Raw genomic sequence first — 23,513 nt, forward strand, 5'->3', positions numbered from 1 at the left:
CCGCTGGCCAATCACAATTGCACACTTCACCCGCCACCCGGGTAAGATCGGGCCAATTAAAGTGTGTAACGTCAACAAATAAGGACGCGGAAAAGAGCGCCGTGGTCTCCGTCGTGGCGAGAAGCGCCGTGATGATGTCACGCATAGGTAGGTTTCAAAGAGGAGTTCGTCCGTCCTTTTAGTTCCGTATATTTTAAAGCAGTTTACTCCTGGCCTTCGTTGTTGGTTTCTAATGCTGAGCTCGAGGCAAACAGGATTTTTTTCAGCCTTATCAAAATCAACGAACTCCATTTTTGAAAAAGAAATAACGCAGTTACATCAACGGTAATTCTGACAGTTCATAAAATCTCCTTTCTAAATGCTTAACTATGCTCCCCCCCACTCCATAGAATTCTTTTGGCACATTAAATGATAATTAGATTAAATGCTAATGCAGACTGGGGCCAGCGAATATATTTTAAGAAAAACATAAAATGCGTTTCTGTGCAAATATATACAAGAACAATATTTGCCTCACCAGGAGGCAGGACCTTTCTGGGACTGGAAACTAACCAGGTTGATCTGGTTAATATCGGAGGAATATCTCTATCAATCTATCTTTCTCTCTTATGTCTCTAGACTTGGGACTGTCTGCTTTAGCTGCAAATTTCTGGATGATAACTAGATGGCAGCAAAAAGAGGTTTCTGGCTGAGATTTAATGGAAAACCCCCCACCCCACCCCCCACCCCATGTTTATACCCTGTCTAGAGTGTTAAGTCAAAAGCGTCCTGGAAAATGACACAAATCACTTCAGGATCTATAAGGGGAGACTTTTAATAAAATGTATATATTGAAAGAATGAAAAGTGAAGTCAAAGTATTATCAAATACCTAAACCCGATCATTAAAAGTAAAAGTATAAAACAGAGTGGCTGTTCACAATTGCAGTAATAAGTACCAACTAATGAGACAACGCTGTAGTGTAGATCAGGGGTCTCCAACCTTGGCAACTTTAAGACTCGTGGACTTCAACTCCCAGAGTTCCTCAGCCAGCTCTGGGAACTGAAGTCCACAAGTCTTAAAGTTGTCAAGGTTGGAGACACCTGGTGTAGATGAAGTGGGAGAAGCAAATGGAGGCAAGTTTTCTGATCCGCCCAGTCTACAGAGGTCGCTATTGCGAATTCTTAGTCTTTCAACTGTCATTCCTATTCTTGCCAATGCAGTAGAGATACGGGGACAGCGATTGGTGGCTAGCCTAGCGATTCTACAATAGAACGTCTTTTGAAGCCTACTCCAGGGAGCGGTTTTATTGGTGACTGAGTGAGACGCTGTGCGCAGGCGCGGGAAGAGTTGGCCGTGGGCGTTCGAAAGCAAGTTCGCGGCTGGCGTCCGTGAAGCGCTGGTGAGGAGAGGCGGGTGAGTGCTGCATTCTCCGCCTGGAGGGTGATCTCGGTCTCCTTTTTCGTCACTCCATTTCGCTTCGTAGTGGATGCTGTGAGCGCTTGTTTAATAATGTTTCAGAAGTGCAGCTTCTCTCCTTTTTCTTGCAAAAAGCCTCCCCGCTAACACCGCCCAGCAAGAAGAAAGTTCGCAACTTTCCTGCTATCTTAACACTTCTTTTCCTAAGGCTTCTATATCTCCTGCTCTATTGTCCTTCGTTGCACGTCCTTAGTTTTTATTGCTCATATTCTAAAAAAGGAATGGGAGAATAAATAAGTTACGGACATGTCTGCTCTATAAGGGAAATCACAAGAGGCCAAATACAGTCCTCAAAGAATTCCAAATTCGTTTACCTCCCAGCCTCCATCACGATTCCCATCTTAAGGACCCTGTAATCCTTTGTGCACATCAGAATCTCTTGAACCAAGGAGCCAAGAATGTAACAGTTTTGCCTTAGTGCACTTAATTTCAACATCAGTTAAATATGTGTGAAGTATGTACAAATAATACCAGTGTAATAAAATGTTTACTGACCTAAATTTTAGTGCAGTAAATTGTACAGTAGTTTAAAGACATAGAAATGAAATAGAAGGAATATTCCTCTTTTCTATTAGAGGAATAAAATTAAATAAAAGAAATAAAATGGAGCAACAATAGTGCAAGGCAAATTTGAAGAAAGTTTAGAAGGAAGCATACCTTCTATCATACCTGCCTTTATAGGAGCTATTTAATTGGAGACTGAGACCATTCACAATGCTATGAAAAGTGCAAATAGAACACATTTGAAGCAGAAGGCAGCAAATAGCAGAATCAGGATGGAGGGACCAGGCTTTTGAATAACAAAACTGTGTAGTACAAAACCTCAATAAATAACTGTATCAATAGTTGATAGAGGCAATTGAGAATGCCTTTATTAAATATTAGATTACTATCCAATAAAATATTTTAATGTTCTTGTTTGTTAAACAAACATGATCAGAACAAAAAACTTAATAAATTAAAAAGAAAAACACCAATAATCCCAAAAAATATATTTGAAAAGAAGGATATACACATACAAACACAATTCTTGAGAAAAAACCCAAACATTTCAAATACCTGGATTTAATTTTTCTTTCAAAAATGACATGTATGTAGAAAACATGTATTATTGCTTATCAGACTAATGTTAACTGGATTAAACTGAATTTATTATTTACTGAAGAGTTTTTAGAGCTGTTGAGCTGTTAGGGTTTTTAAAAGATAGTTTCCCACACTTTTAAATATCAATGATATAGTTTTTGCAGTCATAAAAATTAGCATTTAACAATTAAATCTAAATTAATTTGTTAAATTAGACCAATCTATATGCATTAGGAAATACTGTACAGTCAGTAAATTACTACATCATTCATTAAAAAATATTACTGGGTGATTTTTCCAATTTCTTAAAAAAATTATGATCCGACTACCTGGATTCTGATTATCTGGGCACTGACAGTAAATATGATACGTATCCGTTTACTTGTGCCCTATATCACCACTGCAGAACAGTTGCAGTGTGTATAGAATTACTCTGGCAGGATGTAATATGATGCATAGAGTTTTTATATTTATTTGTGGTTGTAAGTTGAGGACCATCTGTATAACGTTGACAAAATTCCCTTATTAGAGATAGTCCTGAACTTATAACCACAATTGAGACCAAACGTTCCATTGTTAAGTAAGGCACTTAAGTGAGCTGTGTCCCATTTTATGACCTTTTTTTTGCTACAGTTAAGTGAATCACTGCAGTTGTTAGGTGAATCATGCAGTTGTTAATCTGCCCCCCCATTGATTTTGCTTGTTGGAAGCTGGCTGGGAGGGTTGCAAATGGTGATTAGATGACTCCTGGACAGTGCAGCTGTCACAAATACATATCAGTTGCCAAGTGACTGAATTAGATCTAGTGACCATGGGGATGCTGCAATAGTTGTTAAAGTGGTCATAAATTAGTTTTTTCAGTGCCGTTGTAACTTCGAATTGTGACTAAATGAAGTGTTGTAAGTCAAGGACTACCTGTAAAATATGAAATATAAATACACCATTCTTCCAATATTGCTGATGTTCTTAATGGATAGAATTTATACATTTACAAATGTATTTCAATTTGGTTGATCTGACATCAGGTTGGTACCATTAAATCTCTATTTTATCATTATTAATAATGATCACGGAATAGAAGGAGAAACTGATTTGGCATCAGACACAATTTACATTCTTTTCAGACTTCTGATGATTTTTAAATCTGAATTTGAAACAGTTTTTTTTTTTACTTTCAAGAGGAAATGGTATTTCTTTAACTGAAAAATGTATTGTTTACTCAATTTATATACAATGAACATTCTGTGTCTTTTTTTACTGTGTCTATTTGTTATGCATAGACACCTATCATTTTTCTTTACATATCATATAGTACAGAAGTTACAGTATATTGTTTTTTTTCTGATGCTAAGCTTTTTGGAATTATGTATAAATAAAATTCCTTTATTTGAAACCATATAAATAGGCAGTAAAATTAAGCACATTAGAAGTACATAGGTTATTTTAACTGCTTTCAGCAGCTTCTGTAAGAAATGTAATAATGCCAAAATAATATCATAGATGATTTCATCACATAGTGTCATCATTTCTTTCTTTGAACCCCCCCCCCACAGATGCTCAAGACTGCTTCTGTCCTCTTAAACCATGAGAATGAAAATAATACCAAATCTTGCATTTTGTTTAAATTTTGTCTGTAAGATTTTAATTTTTAAAATTGATGATATCCTATGTCATGATGACTACATTAACATGAGCCCACTAACTTTTTGTTGACATGAATTGAAATGCACTTAAGTCAAACTGCAGTTGAGGTATGTCTGCATTTAAAATCTTCAGAAATACTAACATTAACCAGAAACATTTTAGTTACTTGATTTCTATTTTTACATTAAGATTTTGGATATTCTTTTGTTATTCTTGGTTTATCCTTCAAAAATGATATCAAGCAAAGTGGGAGAGAAAAGTCTAAAAGGCTAAAGCTTCAGTGATAGTTTTTTTGAAGCTCTTTTAACAAGAAATAAAGCAATCCACAAATGTTTTTCTTTGTAAGAGCAGACTAGAAATGAGTTACGACACAATGTTGCTTTTTATCTAGTTTACAAGAGATGCAACATATTCAAGCCAACAGTCGGGGGTTTAAAATAAGACTGAAAATTTCAGAAAAAAAGGGAACTTTAAGAGTGTTTTCTTCATTTGCTCCTGTGGTGAATAAGTAAAAAAGGATGTTCAAAATCTTTCATTGTTTGTATGAGAGAGAAAGGAATAATAAGTCAAAGCTTCTCTTAAGATTCTAAGCTCTGACTTTTAAAAAATGCAGTCTTAGATTCCAAAAGTTTTGCTTGACCTGATAATAGGTGAAATTTAATGTGTATATTTTGGTAATAAATATTTAAATAGGATGAAGTAGGAGAATATTTGAGATGTATAAGATATACATATTTAAAAATGAGGTAATCAGGAGAAATTAATATGGGAAAATTCATTTTCATGTATAATTGAATTGGAGACGAGTCTGGAAACAGTATTTTGTGGTATTTCTGCTTTTTCAAATTCAGATATATAAACTGCACCTTTTCAAAATGGAGAAACCTTCAGTCAGTTTGTGGGTGAAGATGGAGCCTTTCATAGTGGGAGCGTTGCAAATCCCTCCTCCTTCCAAGTTTAGCATGCATTTCCTTCGGAAAATGTCAACCTATGTCAGAATGCGCTCTGGTCGAGGCTATTATCCATACCTTACCTGGTCTATGTGGCGACACATTGCTTGTGGAAAACTACAGCTAGAAAAAGAGCTGGCATGGCTTTACTTTGAGTTGTTTGACAGTCTTGTTGAGCAGACTTCAGAGGAGCGACTGGAGTGGGCAGAAGTCATATCTGGTTGCGTAACTGAGGAAGAGACAGAGAAGCAAAGGAATCGGGTATGAATTGTATTTTTCAAATATTTTTATGGAATCTAAATTTTAATTGTTCATAATTTTTTGTGCTGGTTCTGATGTCCAGTGCAGTCATTGCCCCAAAATGGTTTTTTTCTTTCTGGTATACATTGCAGCATAAAGCACTAATACGGGTGGATCAAACACTGTTTTAAGAATAATTTAGACTATTTGAAATTTAAGCAATGGTCTATCTATTCCACTGAAGTACAATTTTTTGAATAAAAATCAAATAACCTTTTAAACTCTTGAATCTTTTCTTAGTTATCTGTGGATACACTTCAGTTCCTGCTGTTCCTTTATATTCAGCAATTAAACAAGGTTTCTTTGAGGACATCCCTTCTTGGAGACGAGTGGCCAAATCCTAAGTCGAAGTCTCACAGTGGGCTAATAGAATCTGCCAATCAGATTAAGGTATTGCTTGAACTACTTTCCTCCAAAAATCTCTCCCTGTAGAAGGATGCTTTATTCTTTTATTTATAAGAATAACTTGTTAAGTTATAATGTACTTCCATTTTTTCATATATTTACATTCCATACTGAATTAAAATAAGTGTTTTTATAAAAAGTGGCATTATATATAACATAAACACATAAAATAATATTTGATATCTATGTATAAATTCAAAGCCAACATTAAGAATATAATATAATTACATTGATTTAGCAAACTGTAACTTGACAGTACTGCTACCAAGTATGTGCTCTTTAGTTAATGGTGAGAGTTTTTTCAAGATTAGCCTTCTCCTACCTAGTACCCTCAGAATATGTTGAATTTCAACTCCTTTTATCCCCAGTTACTATGAACCATGATATAATAATCAAGGCTAAATCAGTAGATCTTTCCTGTTTCTCAGTGATGCATAAAATTGAATATGCACTATAAATTGATGGACTTTTATCAAAGCACCTTCTTACATCTCTTAATACCACTTTTATATATATATATTTTGTGTCAGTTACGTATGCAGGTAGTCCTTGACTGGCTACCACAATTGAGGCCAAATTTTCTGTTGTTAAGACAGTTGTTAAGTGAGTTTTGCCCCATTTTATAACTTTTATTACTGTAGTTGTTAAGTGAATCACTAGTTATTAAATTAGCAACACAGTTGTTAAGTGAATCTGGCTTCCCCATTGATTTTGCTTGTCAGAAGGTCACAAAAGGTGTTCACATGACCCTAGGACACTGCAACCATCATAAATATGAGTCACTTACCAAGTGTTTGAATTCTGAACAGCTGACAATAGGACACTGCAACGGTTGTAAGTGTGAAAAATGGTCATAAGTCATTTTTTTCAGTGCTGTTGTAACTTCAATTGGCCATTATGTGTAAGTCAAGGACACCTGTATACAAAGCATGTATGGATCTTCAGAATTGCTAGCTTCTTGTCTTCTTTTTAAAAGTAACAGTAAGAGGAAGCCTCTACCATTCTGACATTGATGATAAGTATGTAAAGAAATCTGCCCGCTTTTTATATTAGATGCCTAATGTAGTTTCTAGCAAATGAATAAGAAAAGATTTGATAAATAATCTGCACATTAGTGACTTCTACTTATATTTTATTTTATATTTATTTCCTCATTACACTTATATCTGGACTTTCTTAAAACATAAAGTAGCATACATAGAGCTCCATCTTTCTATTTTATTCCCCAACAACAACCCTGTGATGTAGGATAGGGTGAGAGAGAATGATTGGCTCAGGATTACCTAATGAGTTTTCAGGGATGAGAGCCTTGGTATCAGTATCAGTCCCGCATGGTAATCGCTTAAAAGCCAAGAGAACAGTATATACATGTGATTTTGTGGATTGATTTTTGTTTCTAATATTTGTTCTTATGCTTGGTTTGAAGAATTGGAATGACAACTACCACCATGACTTTGTTGAAAACCATCTCCAAGATCTTCTGGAATTGTTACTGGACCCAGACCAGCTCAGTGCCTCCTCTCATTCTATGCACAGCAGCCTGCTATCACCTAAAGCTGTTCAAGCTCTCAGTTTCCTTATTGAAGGAAGTGTAGATCAAAATAGGACTGTTTACCCTCTTCATGAACTTGCACTTTGGCAGCCATTGCATGCCAAGAGTGGCTTCTCGAAACTTTCCAAAGCTTTCTCCTGTGCCAAATTTGAATCATGGCTGAGGACTTGTCTGACTGGGAACCCATTTGGGGCAACAGCCTGCCTCACATCTGGAAGAAAGCTTGCATGGGCACAGCAAGGTACAATTATTTCCGACTACTTGATAGGATGTCTCCATAATGACTGCCCAGATTTTAGTTAAAATTTATACCCCAAAGTTGTTAAAAAAATTATTTAATAATAAACTTCAGGAACGTAAACATTTTTATTATGAAGCTAAGATGCCAATTGAAATGTATATACGAATTTGTGGAGCATTTCCAGCTAGGAATCACAAACTCAATTTTGGTAAAAACTTTGGTAGGTTCCAAGATGCTAAATCATACGAATCAAAGAGCAAGTATGAGTCTTCTATAGCAGGGGTCTCCAACCTTGGCAACTTTAAGACTTGTGGACTTCAACTCCCAGAATTCATGAACTAATATGACTGGAGGGGGAATTCTGGGAGTTGAAGTCCACAAGTCTTAAAGTTGCCACAGTTGGAGACCGTTGTTCTATATTATCTATTATACATTATATCTATTATACCTATTATACATTATAGCTTCATTAATATTTATTAAATACTATATACTCATATTTCCTCTTTGAATTGTTAATGCTTTTGATGTATCATTGGATGACTTCTAACAGTACAATACTAGTCTTTTGAATTGTTTTTGTTGGAACCTGTCCTAATTCAGATTCATAACAGTCATTTTAACAGCATTTTGAAATGGGAAATATAAGATTTACAAAGTTAAACATGGTCTGAAATATTGAATGCGTATTTCTAATGCTTCTAATGCATATTTGCCTGAGTTGAGAATAGGTAACGTGTTTTGACTATTGCTCTGTATTTCCATAATATCATTAAGAAGGAAAATATAGTTTAAGGGTGCATGGTAGATGTGCACATGTGGACATCATAAGGACATTTTAGAGCTTTTGATTTGGTAATAAATTTATGAGTTTTATGACTTAATTTCATAATAAAAATCCTTACTGCTTGGAGTATGTAACCAGAAAGAAATGTAACTTTTTGTTTCATGTTTGTTTAAATATTTAGAAAGGCATGCCTTCGTTATATGGAGAATCTCAGAGTACTGCACATAAATATCAAACATACAGCATAAAACCTTAACAATTTGTACAAGAAAATTAAGTGCTTTTCGAATTATTCCAACCAGCTTGACTAGAATATATTTGCGAATATTGAATGTTGAAGGGGTTTTCTTTCTTTGGGAAATACAGTAAGATACAGCTAAATGAGAGATTTGGGCTTCAATAGACCTATTTTTTAAAAAACTAATATTTTAATAATTCTTCCAGTTGAAGGAACAACTAAACGAGCTAAAATAGCCTGTAATGCTCACATAGTCCCTTCAGTTCGCCGTGTGATTGTGATGAGCCAGGTTTACAAACAAACATTAGCAAAGAGCTCTGTTACCCTAGAAGATACTCATGTGAGGATTCATCGGTGCTGTGAATCTTTTATCTATTTACTATCTCCACTGAGGTAAGATATTTTTCAGTTGCCAGTATTTGCAACCTAATTAAAAGGTACATGTACGATTGTATTTTGTTGTTTTCAGTCTTCTATTATTGGCTGCTTTTCCTCTTTTTCAGGTCTATAACCATAGAAAAATGCAGGAATAGCACCTTTGTCCTTGGTCCAGTGCAGACTGTAGTACATCTCCATAGTTGTGACAATGTCAAACTTGTTGCTGTTTGCCATCGCCTATCTTTGTCATCTACGAATGGTTGCACTTTGCATGTTCTCACTCCAACCAGACCTCTTATATTATTAGGTAACCAAGCAATAACTTTTGCTCCCTTCCATACCCATTATCCAATGCTTGAGGATCATATGGGCAGAACTGGCCTAGCTACTGTGCCTAACAATTGGGATAATCCAATGATAGTATGTAAAGAAAACTGTGATAGGGAGGTATTCAGACTTCTCCCATCTTCAGAATTTTACCCTTTTGTTGTTCCATTTGAAATGGAGGGAGACACAACAGAAATACCTGGTGGTCTGCCACCTGCATATCAGAAAGCACTGAGCCAACGGGAACAGGGGATACGAATCTGGCAGAAAACGGTGAAGGAAGCACAGCTGACCAAGTAAGTAAACAGTTAATTTTCCAGGAAAACAGAGTCAGGTGTTATAATGGCTTTAGCATTAAATGCATCAATATTAATGCAAATTAATAATTTAAATTTGTTGTGTGGATATTGTTTTTTTTTGTCTTGACTTGTAGTCCCAAGGACAACTGTGATCCTTTTATTAATCTGTTTTTATGAGTTTTACACCCATCAAGTAAACCCAACTTGTTGGCTGCAAATTAAAATTCAGAAAATTAATGAGCAAAATATCTTACACACCATAAATGGGGATGAACAATTCTTTTGCAATCAGGGCACTCTATATTTTAATTTTTTTACAATAAAATAAAATAAAAATACTTCAGGGTACAGGCAGTCACATGATGATATCTTCTGAATGGAAGGGAGCCACACATAGGTATCAACACATAATGCATTTTTGAGGGTGCATTTTTTTGGCCTTGCTATTCCTCTTAATTTTAATGAATTATTTTAATGATAAATATTCGGAATATTTTGGGTTGATTAGAGGAGGTCAATAGATTAAAATAAATAATTTCTAAAAATAATAAATAGAAATTATATTTTTCCATACTTTTAAGAAGACTGTTTTATTACACAGACATATATACAAAATGAATTGAATTTAAGTACTAAATTAGAGATGTAAATCCTAGAAAATGATGGAAAAAATGAAAAAAAAAATCTAGGCTTCTGCCTATTATCACATGTGTGGAAAAATTGTAAAAATGAATTATTTTGTTTTTCATATTAACTATGCGACTGTTTGCTCCTAAGGAGGCAAATGTCATGAAATTTCATAAAAAATAAGTAAATGTGCTAAGTTATGCAAATAAATAAATTATGCTCTTCAAGTTTATATACTTGACACAATTTTAAGAACAAACATATATAATCTTATTCTTTTGCAATTTTTGAGACAAATATGCATAGGAAGTAATATAAAAGAAAATAATGTAACCTTAAAGAATATAAAAACAAAATAATTTTATTGCAATATATTTTTTAAAAAGCAACCAAGGAAAAGTGAAAAAGAAAGGAATAAAAAGAACAAAAATTGAAGAGGTTTACAAGTTGAATAAGAATTTTAAAAGTAACATTAAATTAGTGCCACATGTAAAAGTGGAATTATATCAACTATATTATGTTTAACCCTTTAAAACCACTGCCAACATCAGATAATTATTATCAAAGGGAATTAATGCAAGAAGCATCACTCAAACTAAACAACATGGACTTCTATTTAATTTGGGAAGTTTGTCTTTATTTTAATAGATCAAGCAATATTCTAAAGTCTTAGGCAAAGAGAAATCCAAATTTCAGGTGTGATACAAATCTCTGTGTAGAATTATGGTTCATAATTCATTTCTAGGTTGAATTAATATCAGACTTGTTTTGTTAACGTTACACTGGTGTATACTCACAAATGATCTACCATTCTTCTAAAAAAAAGTATTTGTAATTTTCAGTAAGAAACATAAACGGTCTTAGCAGCTCTCATCATGGACAGACCCAGCTGTGTCTATTTTGTAGGAATATATTGCATAGTAGTGCTTAATAAAAAAGTTGATTTTAAAAGTTTGTTTCATTCTACATTGATTCATTTTTTAGTTTTGTGACATTGCTACTAGGTATGAAAAAATTAATGGAACGCCTTTTACTGATTTGTTCGTCTTATATTCCATGGACTAGAACCCGAGTCTCCTGATTCATAGTCCAACACTATAACCATTAGCAGCACAATAATTGCTGAAACTTTTTTTGAAACATTTTCTCGATTGTAAGTTTTTATATAGGTTTAAATGATTCCATTTTATTTTAATATTATAAAAATCTTATAAAATCTTACATATTATAAAAATCTGAACCATACCATAATAAATTAAATCCCTTAATAATGATACAAAAAAATTTGGGCAGTGTGTTTGTTTTCTGAAGAAAAGATCTAGCGATAGGAATATTTACACAAATGTATACAGTACAGAGCTAACCCTTTCCCTGGTTTCAGGAATCAGAGGAAGACATTTCAGATGTTAGTGGAGAACAAATTCTATGAATGGCTAGTTCACACAGGCAGCCGTCAACAGCTTGATAGCTTGGTACTTCCTGCTGCAGGATCTAAACAGGCAGCAGGATAGGAGAACCCTTAAAGCAACCAAATCATCAGGTGAGTTCAAAGGTCGCATAATGCACACATAAAAACTTTGTATTTTAATATAATATAAACAATTATTGCTCTGTAAGTTAGGTCAAAAGTTGCCTTAGGCTTTGGTGATATAAGTGAGGAATATATTTCTACAAAGTATAATTTATATTTGGCATTGTAAGATTTTATAATTTAATCTCTAATTGTAGATTTAAAAAAATTCTACCAATTACATTGATTACAAATATCTTATTACCACATATGATTTTTTAAAATGCTGACTTCCTTTTCCTTATATTGAATAAAATGTATGATGTTATTATCATCACATTAAATATAATATTTTTCTTTTTTCTGTTAAATACAGACATCTCAGAATTAAAATAAATTACGGTTCTTGAGTTCATAATCCACCCCTCATTCTTTCATAAATGTTCCAGAGGTATCGATTTGCAGTGCCCTTTTATCTTAGAATGAGAAATGCATGGGATGTATCCTAATAGTTTTAATTAATTAATTAATGCCTACTTCTACTATATATCTACAGACAATTATATTTTTTTCTGTCAAACTATATCACTTAGCAAAGTTTTACTTAAGCAATTTCTTTTACCTCATCTGTTATACAGTCTGTTTCTGGTTTACTGACTGTCCTAGTATCATTCTCTTATTCTGTTTAGCCTATTGCAATCTTGATGACTAAGGTTTTTTGTCATAACATTCAGTTATTGTTTAATTTAACTTATATATAAAACTACTATTAAGAAGATCTCACCTGTCCTCTATGACCCCCCAGACCTGATGGCAAAGCCAGGTCTTGAGTGATTTCTGGAACATTAATGGAACGAAACTCACTTCAAGGGGGAACATGTTCCATAAGGCAGGCATTATAGCAGAGAAGACTTGCCGCCAAGTGTCGTTCCCTGTATCATGTCTTCTCTGATGGGATGAATAGGTGTAGTTGGGAAGAGGTGGATTTTCTAATAAACTGTCCCATGCCAATATAGCCCATGGAGCAGAGATGTAAAATGTGCTGTTCTAGAACGGCCTGTGTTGCTTTCTGCCCTAGCTGAAGCTTCCAGATATTCTTCAAGGGCAGTCCCATCTAGAATACATTATGGTAATTCAGTTGGAAGGTGACTAGGCATGAGTGACTATGAACAGAGTGATCCAAACCAGGGATGGGTATAACTGGTGCACAACATGAAGCTGTGCAAAGGCCCTGCTAGCATGACTGCCACAAGTCCAGGAGGACGCCCAGATTATGCACTGATAAGTTTAGGACAGTGCAATCTGATCCAGCATCAAATATATCATAGTACTACAACTAGAAGGCCCCAGAACCTGAACTACTCAGTTTTTCCAGGGTCTGAAACAGCATCCTATTATTATTATTATTGTTGTTTGTTATGTATTTGTGATTGAAACTATCAAGTAAACTGCTACTATGTGATTGGAATGTGATGAGACTGCTGATTCAACAATTTAACTCTCTTATTTGTTTTGTTATAGCTCTGGAGATGAGGCACTGTGCCAAGTGAAAAGTATTTCCCTCATAATAGACTGGGGACAACTTGAAGTTTAGAAACATGAATTTGCTTAATGGCATTATCAAGAAGGAAATGGATTTACTGCATATTTCACGCTGTGTGATATCATCAGTTGCTCTTCATTGTATACTTGAAAGCAAAATGTAGATTCCTAGCATATTTAAATGTGCAGGAAAAGGTTTTACTTTCTTGATGTAAAGATAGTGGCAGTGCTCTGACTGCTGGGTGAATAATGTTTCTGTTATTAATTAAATATTGTTTATATTAATGTTTCTAAATATATATTTATATCAATTGTTTAGCATTTCAGGTGTGAAATTTAATTAAATTGACACAATGAAATTTTGTGCCTTGTTTTCTTTTTTCAGATTTAATGATGTAATAACACTTATTACCGTCCCTATATTTTGGGAAATATTCTTGGATTGAATTCAGGCTTAAAGTAGGCCCATTGAACTATACAGATTTAAGTTAGTCATAAATAACTAGTCAAAACTAAATTGATTTTAGTAGTTACCTTTTAATATTACTAAATTGCTAATTTTTCCATTTTGAAAGAAGTAGCAGATTAGGGATATTCCCTCTCCCCCAACGTTTGAAACACTAGAATTTCAGGTCAACTATTTAAGCTGGGAGTTTCAAGGTAGAAAAGAAGAACTATTTCTGTGAGGGGCAGAGGGCTGATTTTTTTTTTTTTAAATGCTTCTTTAGTGTTCACAAACAGAGAAAGGAAACATACTCCTACTGATGTTCTCCTGAAACACCCCCTTGAAAAGATACGAGCTCAACCCACAAGATCTATATCTTGATAGAGATGTGCTCAATGCATTTTTCTAATCTCTTTTCAAAGCCATTGGCGTTAACAACCACTCATGCTTTTTTGTCTACGTGTAACTTATGTGACTTATTCCACAAATTAATTATGTATCGCATAGGAAGTGTTTTCTTTTTGTTTGTTCCAAATTTCCTTCCAAACACCTGCATTAGATGGCTGGTAGTCCTTGTGTATTAGAATAGGGAGAATCTGCTTTCAGTACCTGCTAAGCGTGATTTCATACTTGTAGGATTATATATATATTTTCCCTCAGTTGTCTTCTTGCAGGCTCACATGGCTCACATGGTTAGGGCTCTGAGTTAGAGGTTAGCAAGCTCATGTTGAAATCTGTGTGTTGCTATGGGGCAGGGTGAGTTCCTGTCCTTTGCTCCAGCTCCTGCCAGGGACATGAAAGTTGCTCCTGGCTAAGTGTCCCCCGGGAAACTGTGGCTAATCCTTTCAATCCTTTCATTGCTTCATTGAGTGTGACGTCTTCTTTCCAAACTAATGAGTGCTAAAACATCTTATAAGAAAATAAGCAAGGTTACCTTTTTCTGCACTTTTCCAGTTTTGCTAGATTCCTTTTCAAATGCAAGACCAATATAGTTCTGCAGAAGTGGATATACTGTATATATAAAGGGATTTCTATTTTCTGCACCTTTTATAATAATAAAGATTATAATTATAAAAAATAAAAATTTTATAATGCTCTTAGCATGGGATTTTCTTTTTTACAATTGCATATGTTGGAAATACACAGTTTACATATCTGAGATGATGGAATGTAGGCAATAGTATGTTGATCTGCAAATTAATCTCTAGGTTAGCTATCCTAGTTTGTATAGAATGGTGTGAGCATGCTCAGGTAAAACTTGGGTTTTGTTGTTTTGAGGGGAAAAAAGATTAACTATGTCCATTGTCTTCATGCCTTCTTGAACTATTCTGAATTCTGCTGAACATTTCTAGAATATTGTCTACCTACTGTCCTTAGTCAGATCCTATGAAACAGTATCCTAAGATATACTGAAATCCTTGCTTATAAAATCTTAGATTTAAAAATGGCAGGTTTGAAAATATTCTGTGACTGATACCCACCAAAACTATATAATACCAGTTTTATATATACAAGTGGTTCTTATATAACAACTGCCTTGTTTAGTGACTGTTTCCAGTTATGACAGTGATAAAAAAGCAATTATGTGACCACTCCATATTTATGACCTTTGCAGATTGGTAAAACAAAAGAAGTCCGAAGTAAGATCGTAAGTCCAGCTGCAGTTTCAGTTAGCAATGATTTCACATAGTGGCTGAATTTCTGGACCTAATTTTGGTCACTAAATAAGCACTACCTGTATTTTCTCAAAATGGAATATACTGTATAAATCAAGTCTGTATAGAAACTACGAGCTATAAGCAGTATTTTTATGCGTGGTTAAAGAAATATTTTAGTTAGTTAAACCTACAACAAAAGATCAGAGCCACTTGTAGCCTTTTCCTTGGAAGTTTGCAAACAGCTAGGAAGATACAGTACTTTACTCAATGGAAAGTATATTACTTCAGTTAAACTCTTGCTCCATAGAATAATAGCTCACCAGGCTACTTTCCTCATTCATGCATGGTTCCCATGTTTTCTGGCATTATGTTCCACTAGGCTTCCTTTAGTTGAATCCATTATTATATGTAATCAAAACAGGGAACTATTACCATCACTCAATAGGAGCTGCAAGCACTTTTTATTTTGAGTATTTTTGACAGGAGTTTGGAGTTCTGACTCAGCAATGCATTCACAAGCCTAATGCATTAGAATGAGGAAAAATAAAGGGAGAAATGAAGCAGCGAGGCTTGCTTTTATTTTATAATCCTCTTTGTTTTTCTAGAACTTCTGAATAGCCCCAGAATCACTGAGTCAATTTTGGAATCCCATTTTCATGACAAAGCAAACATTTATCCTAAAAAATGAGCCCATTATAAAACAAGACTTCCTGGTTTCAGCTCTTGCCGTTACTTCTAGTCTCTTTTCTTTAGAAATACAGCACCCAGCATTGATCATGTTTAAAACTGGAAGCAGGGTAAGTTATGGTTTCAGTCTAAGGATATTTTTCTTTGTCCTTTTGTTTGTAAGAAGATGACATCTGAAGATGCAACCTGCTGGTGAACTTGGCAGAATTAAGATAAGCAGGGTAGATGAGGGAGATGTTTCCCATCTTCTGTTAGAAAGCAAATTGTTAGGGAATAAATTAATGCCTGAAACTCTTTTTTCTAGCTTTCATCAAAACAGCTACTATTTTGTCAAATTAAGGTCTATCCGTATTTGAAGATGGCATCATTGAGAGTATTAGATACACCTTACTTTTGTGATACTTATTTGCTTCATTCTGTGGAAGATAAGAGATATAGAAGTTCTGAGACTTACTGGGGTGATCTTGAAATGAAGATTTAGTCTTGCACTAGGACTAGTATGTTCCATGCAGAGAACAAGTATTTCCAGCTGTTTCACTGAAATATTTGTATAAGTTACAGAGGTAAATCTAGCCAGACAATAAGTTTAATCTGCAGTGCCACGCAGGTACAGATATAATTTCCTTCATGTTAGTCAACAGGCCCTATTGTTTATTAACTGAGCAAGTTCAAGATTAGAATCTCAGCAGGGCAGTTCATCATTATCCACAGTTTACTGTGAGAGGGTAAATGAAAAAAAAAAAAAAAAAAAGAGGAAGATTTCCTTGGTGCTTTGGATTTTGGGATGATTTACGAAAACTACCCCTGAACAGTTCCCTAAGAATGGCTTACCTTAAACTTATAAAAAGAATATACTCTGAGCAATTAATGGAAGGCATTTGTTTGAAATCGTATCACTCAATTTGAAGTAGAGTTGGATGCTTTCCTGGGTTTGTTTTAAATAAGGTGCCCCAGAGAGATTCAAGTTTAACTATCTTTCTGATACATAAGTTGAAAGCTTTTGAAAATATGGGAGAGAAACTGTCACTCACAGGAAGGAGTTTTCAAACATAAAATTCCCAGATCTTTTAACAGATGTGTATCAGGCAAAGTTCAGGGGGACTTTGCACAACATTGTGTCTTCTACATCTGAACAGTTTCTCCTTTAATACATTAGACATTTACATTTGATGTGTTATTGCTGCAGTGATATTTTTTTAGTACCCATTTGTGTGTGATCCCAATATCTTCCCCTGAGCTTGTATTCTGTGTCTGTTGTTCATTTAGTTCATTAGTTGTATTTCATCTTTGTGGAAATGATAGTAGTTTCCCATATTCCACATTCACCCTCTATTGTATTTTCTCCACTACAACCTGCGAACCAATTAGACTCATACTATTCCTTTTCCCAGGCTTGCACCATTTTTTAAAAAATTCCCATTCAGATATATTTGTTCCAACAAATATTTTTGTCTAAGGACAAATGGCAGATTGGATTTGTGCACTTTTTTTTATTGGGGAAACAGCTCTCTGCGTGTCTCTGTGCAAACTTCTGAAGGGCCAACCCCTCCTCTTCTCTCCCAAAACGGTTTGTTTCACGTTTCTTTTTTCTTTTTAAGTTTAAAAAGGACAAAATATAGTAACATTCTTAAAGGGCCACTTTAGATGGAACGTTAATCAAAGTAAAGACTTCTGTCATCTAAAACTTAAACTTCTGATTTTAAATAAATAGTTCCTGGACAAAATCGGGAGATAAATTCAAGCAGGAATATAGCTGAGAGCAAACATTTCTTCCTGTAACTGGTGTAAGTGTTGGTTTTTATAGTGAGAAGTGAATACGTGAGCAATCAGATCCCTTGCCCATACCATCTTATGTGCAGCTTTTATTTAAGCGATTTCTATACTTTTCAAAACTTTGATTGCTTCAAAGGAGACACCTAGTTGGGGACTTGGAGAGGTCTTCCACATGTTCATAATTCTAGATATATTGTATGAATAGGGATTGTGTGCTTTGATTTTAATATAAGTTTGGAAAGAGCAGATGCTCGGGGCAACATGAAATTCCCTGTTTATACCCCAGATACTAAAAAAAAAAAGAATCTTCATATCTTTTTTGTACAGTTCGGTGAAGAAAAAAACATAAATTGGATACAAAAGATAAAATATATCTGTCCTCATGGTTGTGGGATCCTTGGTGCTCTCAGAAAGCACCAAGGACCCTATAGTTCAAGCCTGAGCAAAAATATTCTTTTCTGTCATGTCCTCAGCTTGGTGCTAAAGGTATGAAAAGGAAGAAAATATTGTAGATATAACAGATACTAATTTAGAGCCATAAAGTCTTGACAGCTTCAGAAATTATCTTCCACTTACAATCTTCCTGTACAGTAAAAATAGTAACAATACCCACAATAGCAATAATACATCACATCTATGTCTTGTATTCTTCTGAAAGATTGAGTGTTATGCATCTACATTTTCTTAATTTTACCCTTTTAAGAGTGAACTCATTGAAACTTAAACTATGTCTCTTTGATACCAATCCTCAACCTGAGTCACTATATTACACTACAGTACTTTATTTTCTTACACAAATCAACCAACTGAGAGCTATTAAAACATCACCTGGAACAACCTTGCAACCCAATTTTACCCTCTGTCCCCATGATACTGACTTTATTTTGTCTCCAAGCTATAATTGAAGAATTGCATATTACTGTTCTTCATACTGCAAAATGCCAGGCAGTTTCCAAAACACTCAGAGTGACAAAGTGTCAGAACAAGGCATTTTTATACTACCAAAGCTGAGATCTGTAAAACTATTATGTGGAAAGACTCAAAGGAGAGAAAGAGAGAATCATGTCTTTTATTGGTATAATAGCTGTTCATTCAGAAGTCCTATCAATCATTTCATCAAAACTGGATCTGCTGCAATGAATTGATGCCATAATGAATTTTTGATTATATGGGGATAATCAGCATGTCCCATGTTAGTTGTATCTTTTCATAAATCTTCTGTTAACTTTGGCATTACCTTGGCACTTAAACATCAGCGGTTTGGGATTTCCCCCCCTACTTTAAACACCAAAATAATTTAACATATATTATAGTCCCCTATACTGTAGGTTTAATGCATGGGATCAAAAGATATAATTTGATATCATCAGCAACTTTGGCATTTAGTTATCCAAAGCACCAACCAATAAAAGGGATATGGTACAAGCTCGAGTGCAAGAATTGCTCTGGGTAGTATTCATCTGCTACAGAGTTCAGACAAAGCCTAGTTTTGCAGAAACCTATTTCTCTCTCCTTTGCTTGTGTTTCAGATTACTTTCTATGAAGGCAAGAATTTCCAAGGATGCCGCTATGAGTCTGATAGGGATTGTTTGGATTTCCACACTGATTTGAGCCATTGCAATTCCATCCGTGTAGAAAATGGTGTCTGGGTTGTTTATGAGCAGCCAAATTTTGCAGGAAACATGTATGTTTTAACCCATGGAGAATATCCTGAATATCACTGCTGGATGGGTCAAAATGATAGAGTCAGCTCCTGCAAATCCATTCAGTTGGTGAGTAGAATAATTTGTTTGTTTTTTCCCTTCAGAGAAACACTCTCTTACAAAATATGGTTCTTCTTACCATGTTAGTTCACTTCCAGTAAGCTGCCTGTGAAAGCATGTAAACCTGGTCTTGGAAAGAGTAAATGGGAGGTGGGCAATGAACTTACAAGTGAGGAGAAAAGTTCGCTCAATTCTGAGAAAGAGGAAAGCCTTCGAATAATCCAATATAAAACAGATGTGTGTTTATATACCCACACCACTTATAAGCTATTTGTTGTTTGTTTCACGTTTCTTTTTTCTTTTAAGTTTAAAAAGGACAAAATATAGTAACATTCTTAAAGGGCCACTTTAGATGGAACGTTAATCAAAGTAAAGACTTCTGTCATCTAAAACTTAAACTTGATTTTAAATAAATAGTTCCTGGACAAAATCGGAGATAAATTCAAGCAGGAATATAGCTGAGAGCAAACATTTCTTCAAAAACACACACATTTTGGCACAGAAAAGTTGAAATTATACGCACAATTTATAACATATTATTGAAACACAATAATTTATGTTTAGCACTAGCTGCTTTTATATCCAGAATGTCCTTCAATTGCCTGACAAGCCAATATTTTCAAGTGAAGGACACCTTTTACAAGTTATACAAAACATATTTGCTTAGATAAAGAAAGAACTTTTATTTGTAATAATCTTGGCTCAGAGAATTTATTTATTATTTATATCTTTTATTATTTTTACAAATAACTCATGTGCAGTATCTAATATTCCTTCCTCCTATTTTTCTCATAATAATCTGTGAGGTGGATTGGACTGAGAGAAAGTAACTGACTCAAAGTCACCCAGCCTGGTGCCACTAGATAAATCTGACTTAAAATTACATTTTAATACAGCTAATAGAAAATAAAGTTGGCCTTGAGCAATGAATGAAACAAAACAAAAAGAAAAACAAACTCAAGAAAAATTTTAAAGTATTCCATGAGAAAATTAAAAATGGTAAGAGACTTTTGAAAAATAAAAAAAATTAAAGAAAATATTAAAAGAGAAACTTTTTTATTAAAAGAAAAACTTTTTAAAAATTTACCAGATCTCCAGAAGAAACATACAAAAATGACGTATAGGAATTCTCCTAAAACCGAGGAGTTCCACCTCCATCTTGATTTAGTAAACTAATGGCAAGAAAGGGATTTCCACTAAATCAATAGTCTGCCAAATGATGACTGGTATTTTTGAGACCCAAAACACAGAACTATACTTTACATTAGAAACCCTACTTTAATGATATAGCCATCTGAAAAATTCTGGATTTTGGTTAGACGGGCAATTAGTTTGAAGAAAGTGTCCAATTTTAACTGAGTGTGGGAACATGCTATTTCTGTATGCTTCTCTCCCTAAAATTGCAAAGTTTGCAGTTTTTCTATAGTGTGAAAAACACAATTTACTCACATTGATTGGCATCAGTCTATGCAATCCATTGGTGTTTGCCTAAAGTGATGCTGAAATTCTCTTTTCTGATTTTTCACCCTGCTACTGTTGATGTTCATCCTTAAAAGGTCTGAGGGAGACAAATGCCAGGAGAAATCAGTCTTACTGGCATTGTACATTTGGGGCATCAATTGGTTTATATGAACTTTTCTTGAATGGCTTTGTTTCTTCTGTTGGTGCACTTAAAGGTTCACTTGTTAACAATGCCATTTACAAAACTGCGATGCCATTCATCACTGGCTTTGAAAGTTATTCTCATGTGATCTGCTGTTATGCTAACTGCTGACCTCAGTCTCACTCCATACATTAAAACCACATGAACGTTGCTTCACAGAGTGCTATTTTTTGTGCCATTTTCTTATGTCTTCCTGTTCCAGTTTCAGCTTTTTTACTAATAGTATTTACATTTTAAGCTTACTTTTTAGTATATGGACATCTCACAGTTTATTTTTTACACCATACTAATCTTATGCAGTCGACACTCCTGATTTTAATTTTACAGTCAATTGTTAGTTTACAAATATTTGCTCTTTTTCTTTGCTGGTCCCTCTCCTCCAGCCATATCTGATGAAATTTTATCTACAAATACAAATTTAAACACCAATATTTTTGGCCATTAACTCACCTGAAACTCAAACTGAAGCAGTTAAGAAGCATGTACATTTTAAAAGGGAAATATAGAACATTGTCTAGACTGTTACAAGTACAGGGGAGTTTGTTGTTGGGCAAAGTCCACTATTACTTAAAAATTTATCCATTACCTCTGAACTCTGTTAAATTGACGATCATAGCCCTGAGGATCTAATGTGTGTGCGCATGTGCGTGTGCGTGTATGTGTGTATTTGTGTATACCTATTACTTCACTATTTACTCATTTCTTTTATGATGGTAGGTATAGATCTATTTAGATAAATATATTATTCTGTGGCCTCTGAATATTATTATTATTATTATTATTATTATTATTATTATTATTATTATTATTATTATTATTATTATTATTATTATTATTATTATTATTACATGACAATAATTTATATACACTGTCAGAGGACAAAGGTTGTAAATCAGGATATATTAATTTTACCACACAGGTTTGTATAGATTTTGAGTTTGTCAGAGCTTTTCATCTTTCAAAATATTACTAAATTCAAGATTTTGGTAGGTTAATACAGAGATTCTGGTAATAATGCAGAAGCATTATAGCATAGCCCTCAGAATCTGATACATCGTAGAGCAGCTTTCCCCAATAAGATACTTTCTAATTTGTTATAGTGAAAATGATCCTATAGACTCCATTGTGACAGAAAAAATGGAGGCCACCTGAAGTTAATTACAATGTAGTTTTATAACACTTGCCATCGGTGATAAATTTTTCTTGATCATCACATCACATTGTAATATATGGCAGAAATATTGCTGAAATTATATTTGTAAAATATAATGAATACATGTGTTCATCCAGCGGTGTAGTGTATCATATCTCCAGCTACAAGGTGTTATTTGTGATAATGAATATTCTCCATTTACATTTTAAGAGAAGGCAGAAAAGTTTGTGTTCAACTCTTTAGTAATCTGTATATTCTTTCTCTTCTTCATTACAGACTGGTGGAGATAAATATCAGATCCAGCTCTTTGAGAAGGGTGACTTTAGTGGTCAAATGCATGAATCTGCAGAGGATTGCCCTTCTGTGATGGAGAAGTTTCACCTGCCAGAAATTCATTCTTGCAAAGTTCTGGATGGGGCATGGATTTTCTATGAACATCCCAACTTCCGTGGCAAGCAGTATTTCTTAGAGAGAGGGGAATACAGTAAACCCACGGAGTGGGGAGCAGCAACCCCACTGGTCCAGTCCTTCCGCCATATTGCAGAATAATAAATAGCATGGAGTCTGAAGCTGATATGATAGAGACTTGATGCCATACTTGTGGGCTTCATGCTACCTGTCATTATTCGTGGTATATGTGTCCCTTTGAGTGATCCTTTAAAGGAGATGACTAATCTCTGCACTGCTATTTTGGAAAGATAATTAAATTTATTTAGCATCAAAATCAGAGTGAGACTGATCCTTTTAACCTTGTCTCATATCTCCTTAGTTATGGTTTAGATCATGGGTGTCAAACTTGCCACATTACCTTGCCATCACGTGACGTTTTGTGACGTTTTCCCCATCTGTGGAGCTGGAGTGGCGGTAACCTGTGTGTGACGCATCCAGCCCGCGGACCGCCAGTTTGACACCCCTGGTTTAGAGCACTGTTTCTCAACTTTGGCAACTTTAAGCGATATGGATTACAACTCCCGGAATTTCCCAGCTATGCTAGCTGGGAAATTCTGGGAGTTGAAGTCCATACAGCTTA

The 23,513-nt window shown here is 34.6% G+C and overlaps 2 protein-coding genes across 9 annotated transcripts; both read left to right on the forward strand.

Annotated features, from left to right (window-relative positions):
• Positions 1–21: 21 nt before the first annotated feature.
• Positions 22–13,700, forward strand: TBCCD1 (TBCC domain containing 1). 8 transcript variants are annotated; one of them, XM_087964894.1, is made up of 10 exons: positions 131–324; positions 1,206–1,395; positions 4,095–4,292; positions 5,037–5,396; positions 5,676–5,825; positions 7,267–7,633; positions 8,865–9,051; positions 9,162–9,659; positions 11,671–11,829; positions 13,321–13,700. In XM_087964894.1, the coding sequence occupies exons 3-9, from the start codon at positions 4,266–4,268 to the stop codon at positions 11,798–11,800; spliced, it is 1,719 nt and encodes a 572-aa protein (XP_087821020.1). In that variant the 5' UTR covers positions 131–324; positions 1,206–1,395; positions 4,095–4,265; the 3' UTR covers positions 11,801–11,829; positions 13,321–13,700. The 8 variants fall into 8 exon arrangements, with proteins under 8 accessions (XP_087821023.1, XP_087821028.1, XP_087821022.1 ...); XM_087964897.1 differs by lacking the exon at positions 4,095–4,292 and having other exon boundaries at positions 22–147; XM_087964896.1 differs by lacking the exon at positions 4,095–4,292 and having other exon boundaries at positions 119–324.
• A 2,435-nt stretch (positions 13,701–16,135) lies between these two features.
• CRYGS (crystallin gamma S) lies at positions 16,136–23,201 on the forward strand. Its single transcript, XM_026690740.2, has 3 exons — positions 16,136–16,241; positions 19,434–19,676; positions 22,760–23,201. Exons 1-3 carry the CDS (start codon positions 16,221–16,223, stop codon positions 23,030–23,032), a joined length of 537 nt encoding a protein of 178 aa, XP_026546525.2. The 5' UTR covers positions 16,136–16,220; the 3' UTR covers positions 23,033–23,201.
• Positions 23,202–23,513: the final 312 nt, after the last annotated feature.

This window comes from Notechis scutatus, chromosome 4 (assembly GCF_049901735.1).
Source record: "Notechis scutatus isolate UNSWTSFEM ecotype Mainland chromosome 4, rNotScu1.2, whole genome shotgun sequence".
Taxonomy (NCBI): domain Eukaryota; kingdom Metazoa; phylum Chordata; class Lepidosauria; order Squamata; family Elapidae; genus Notechis; species Notechis scutatus.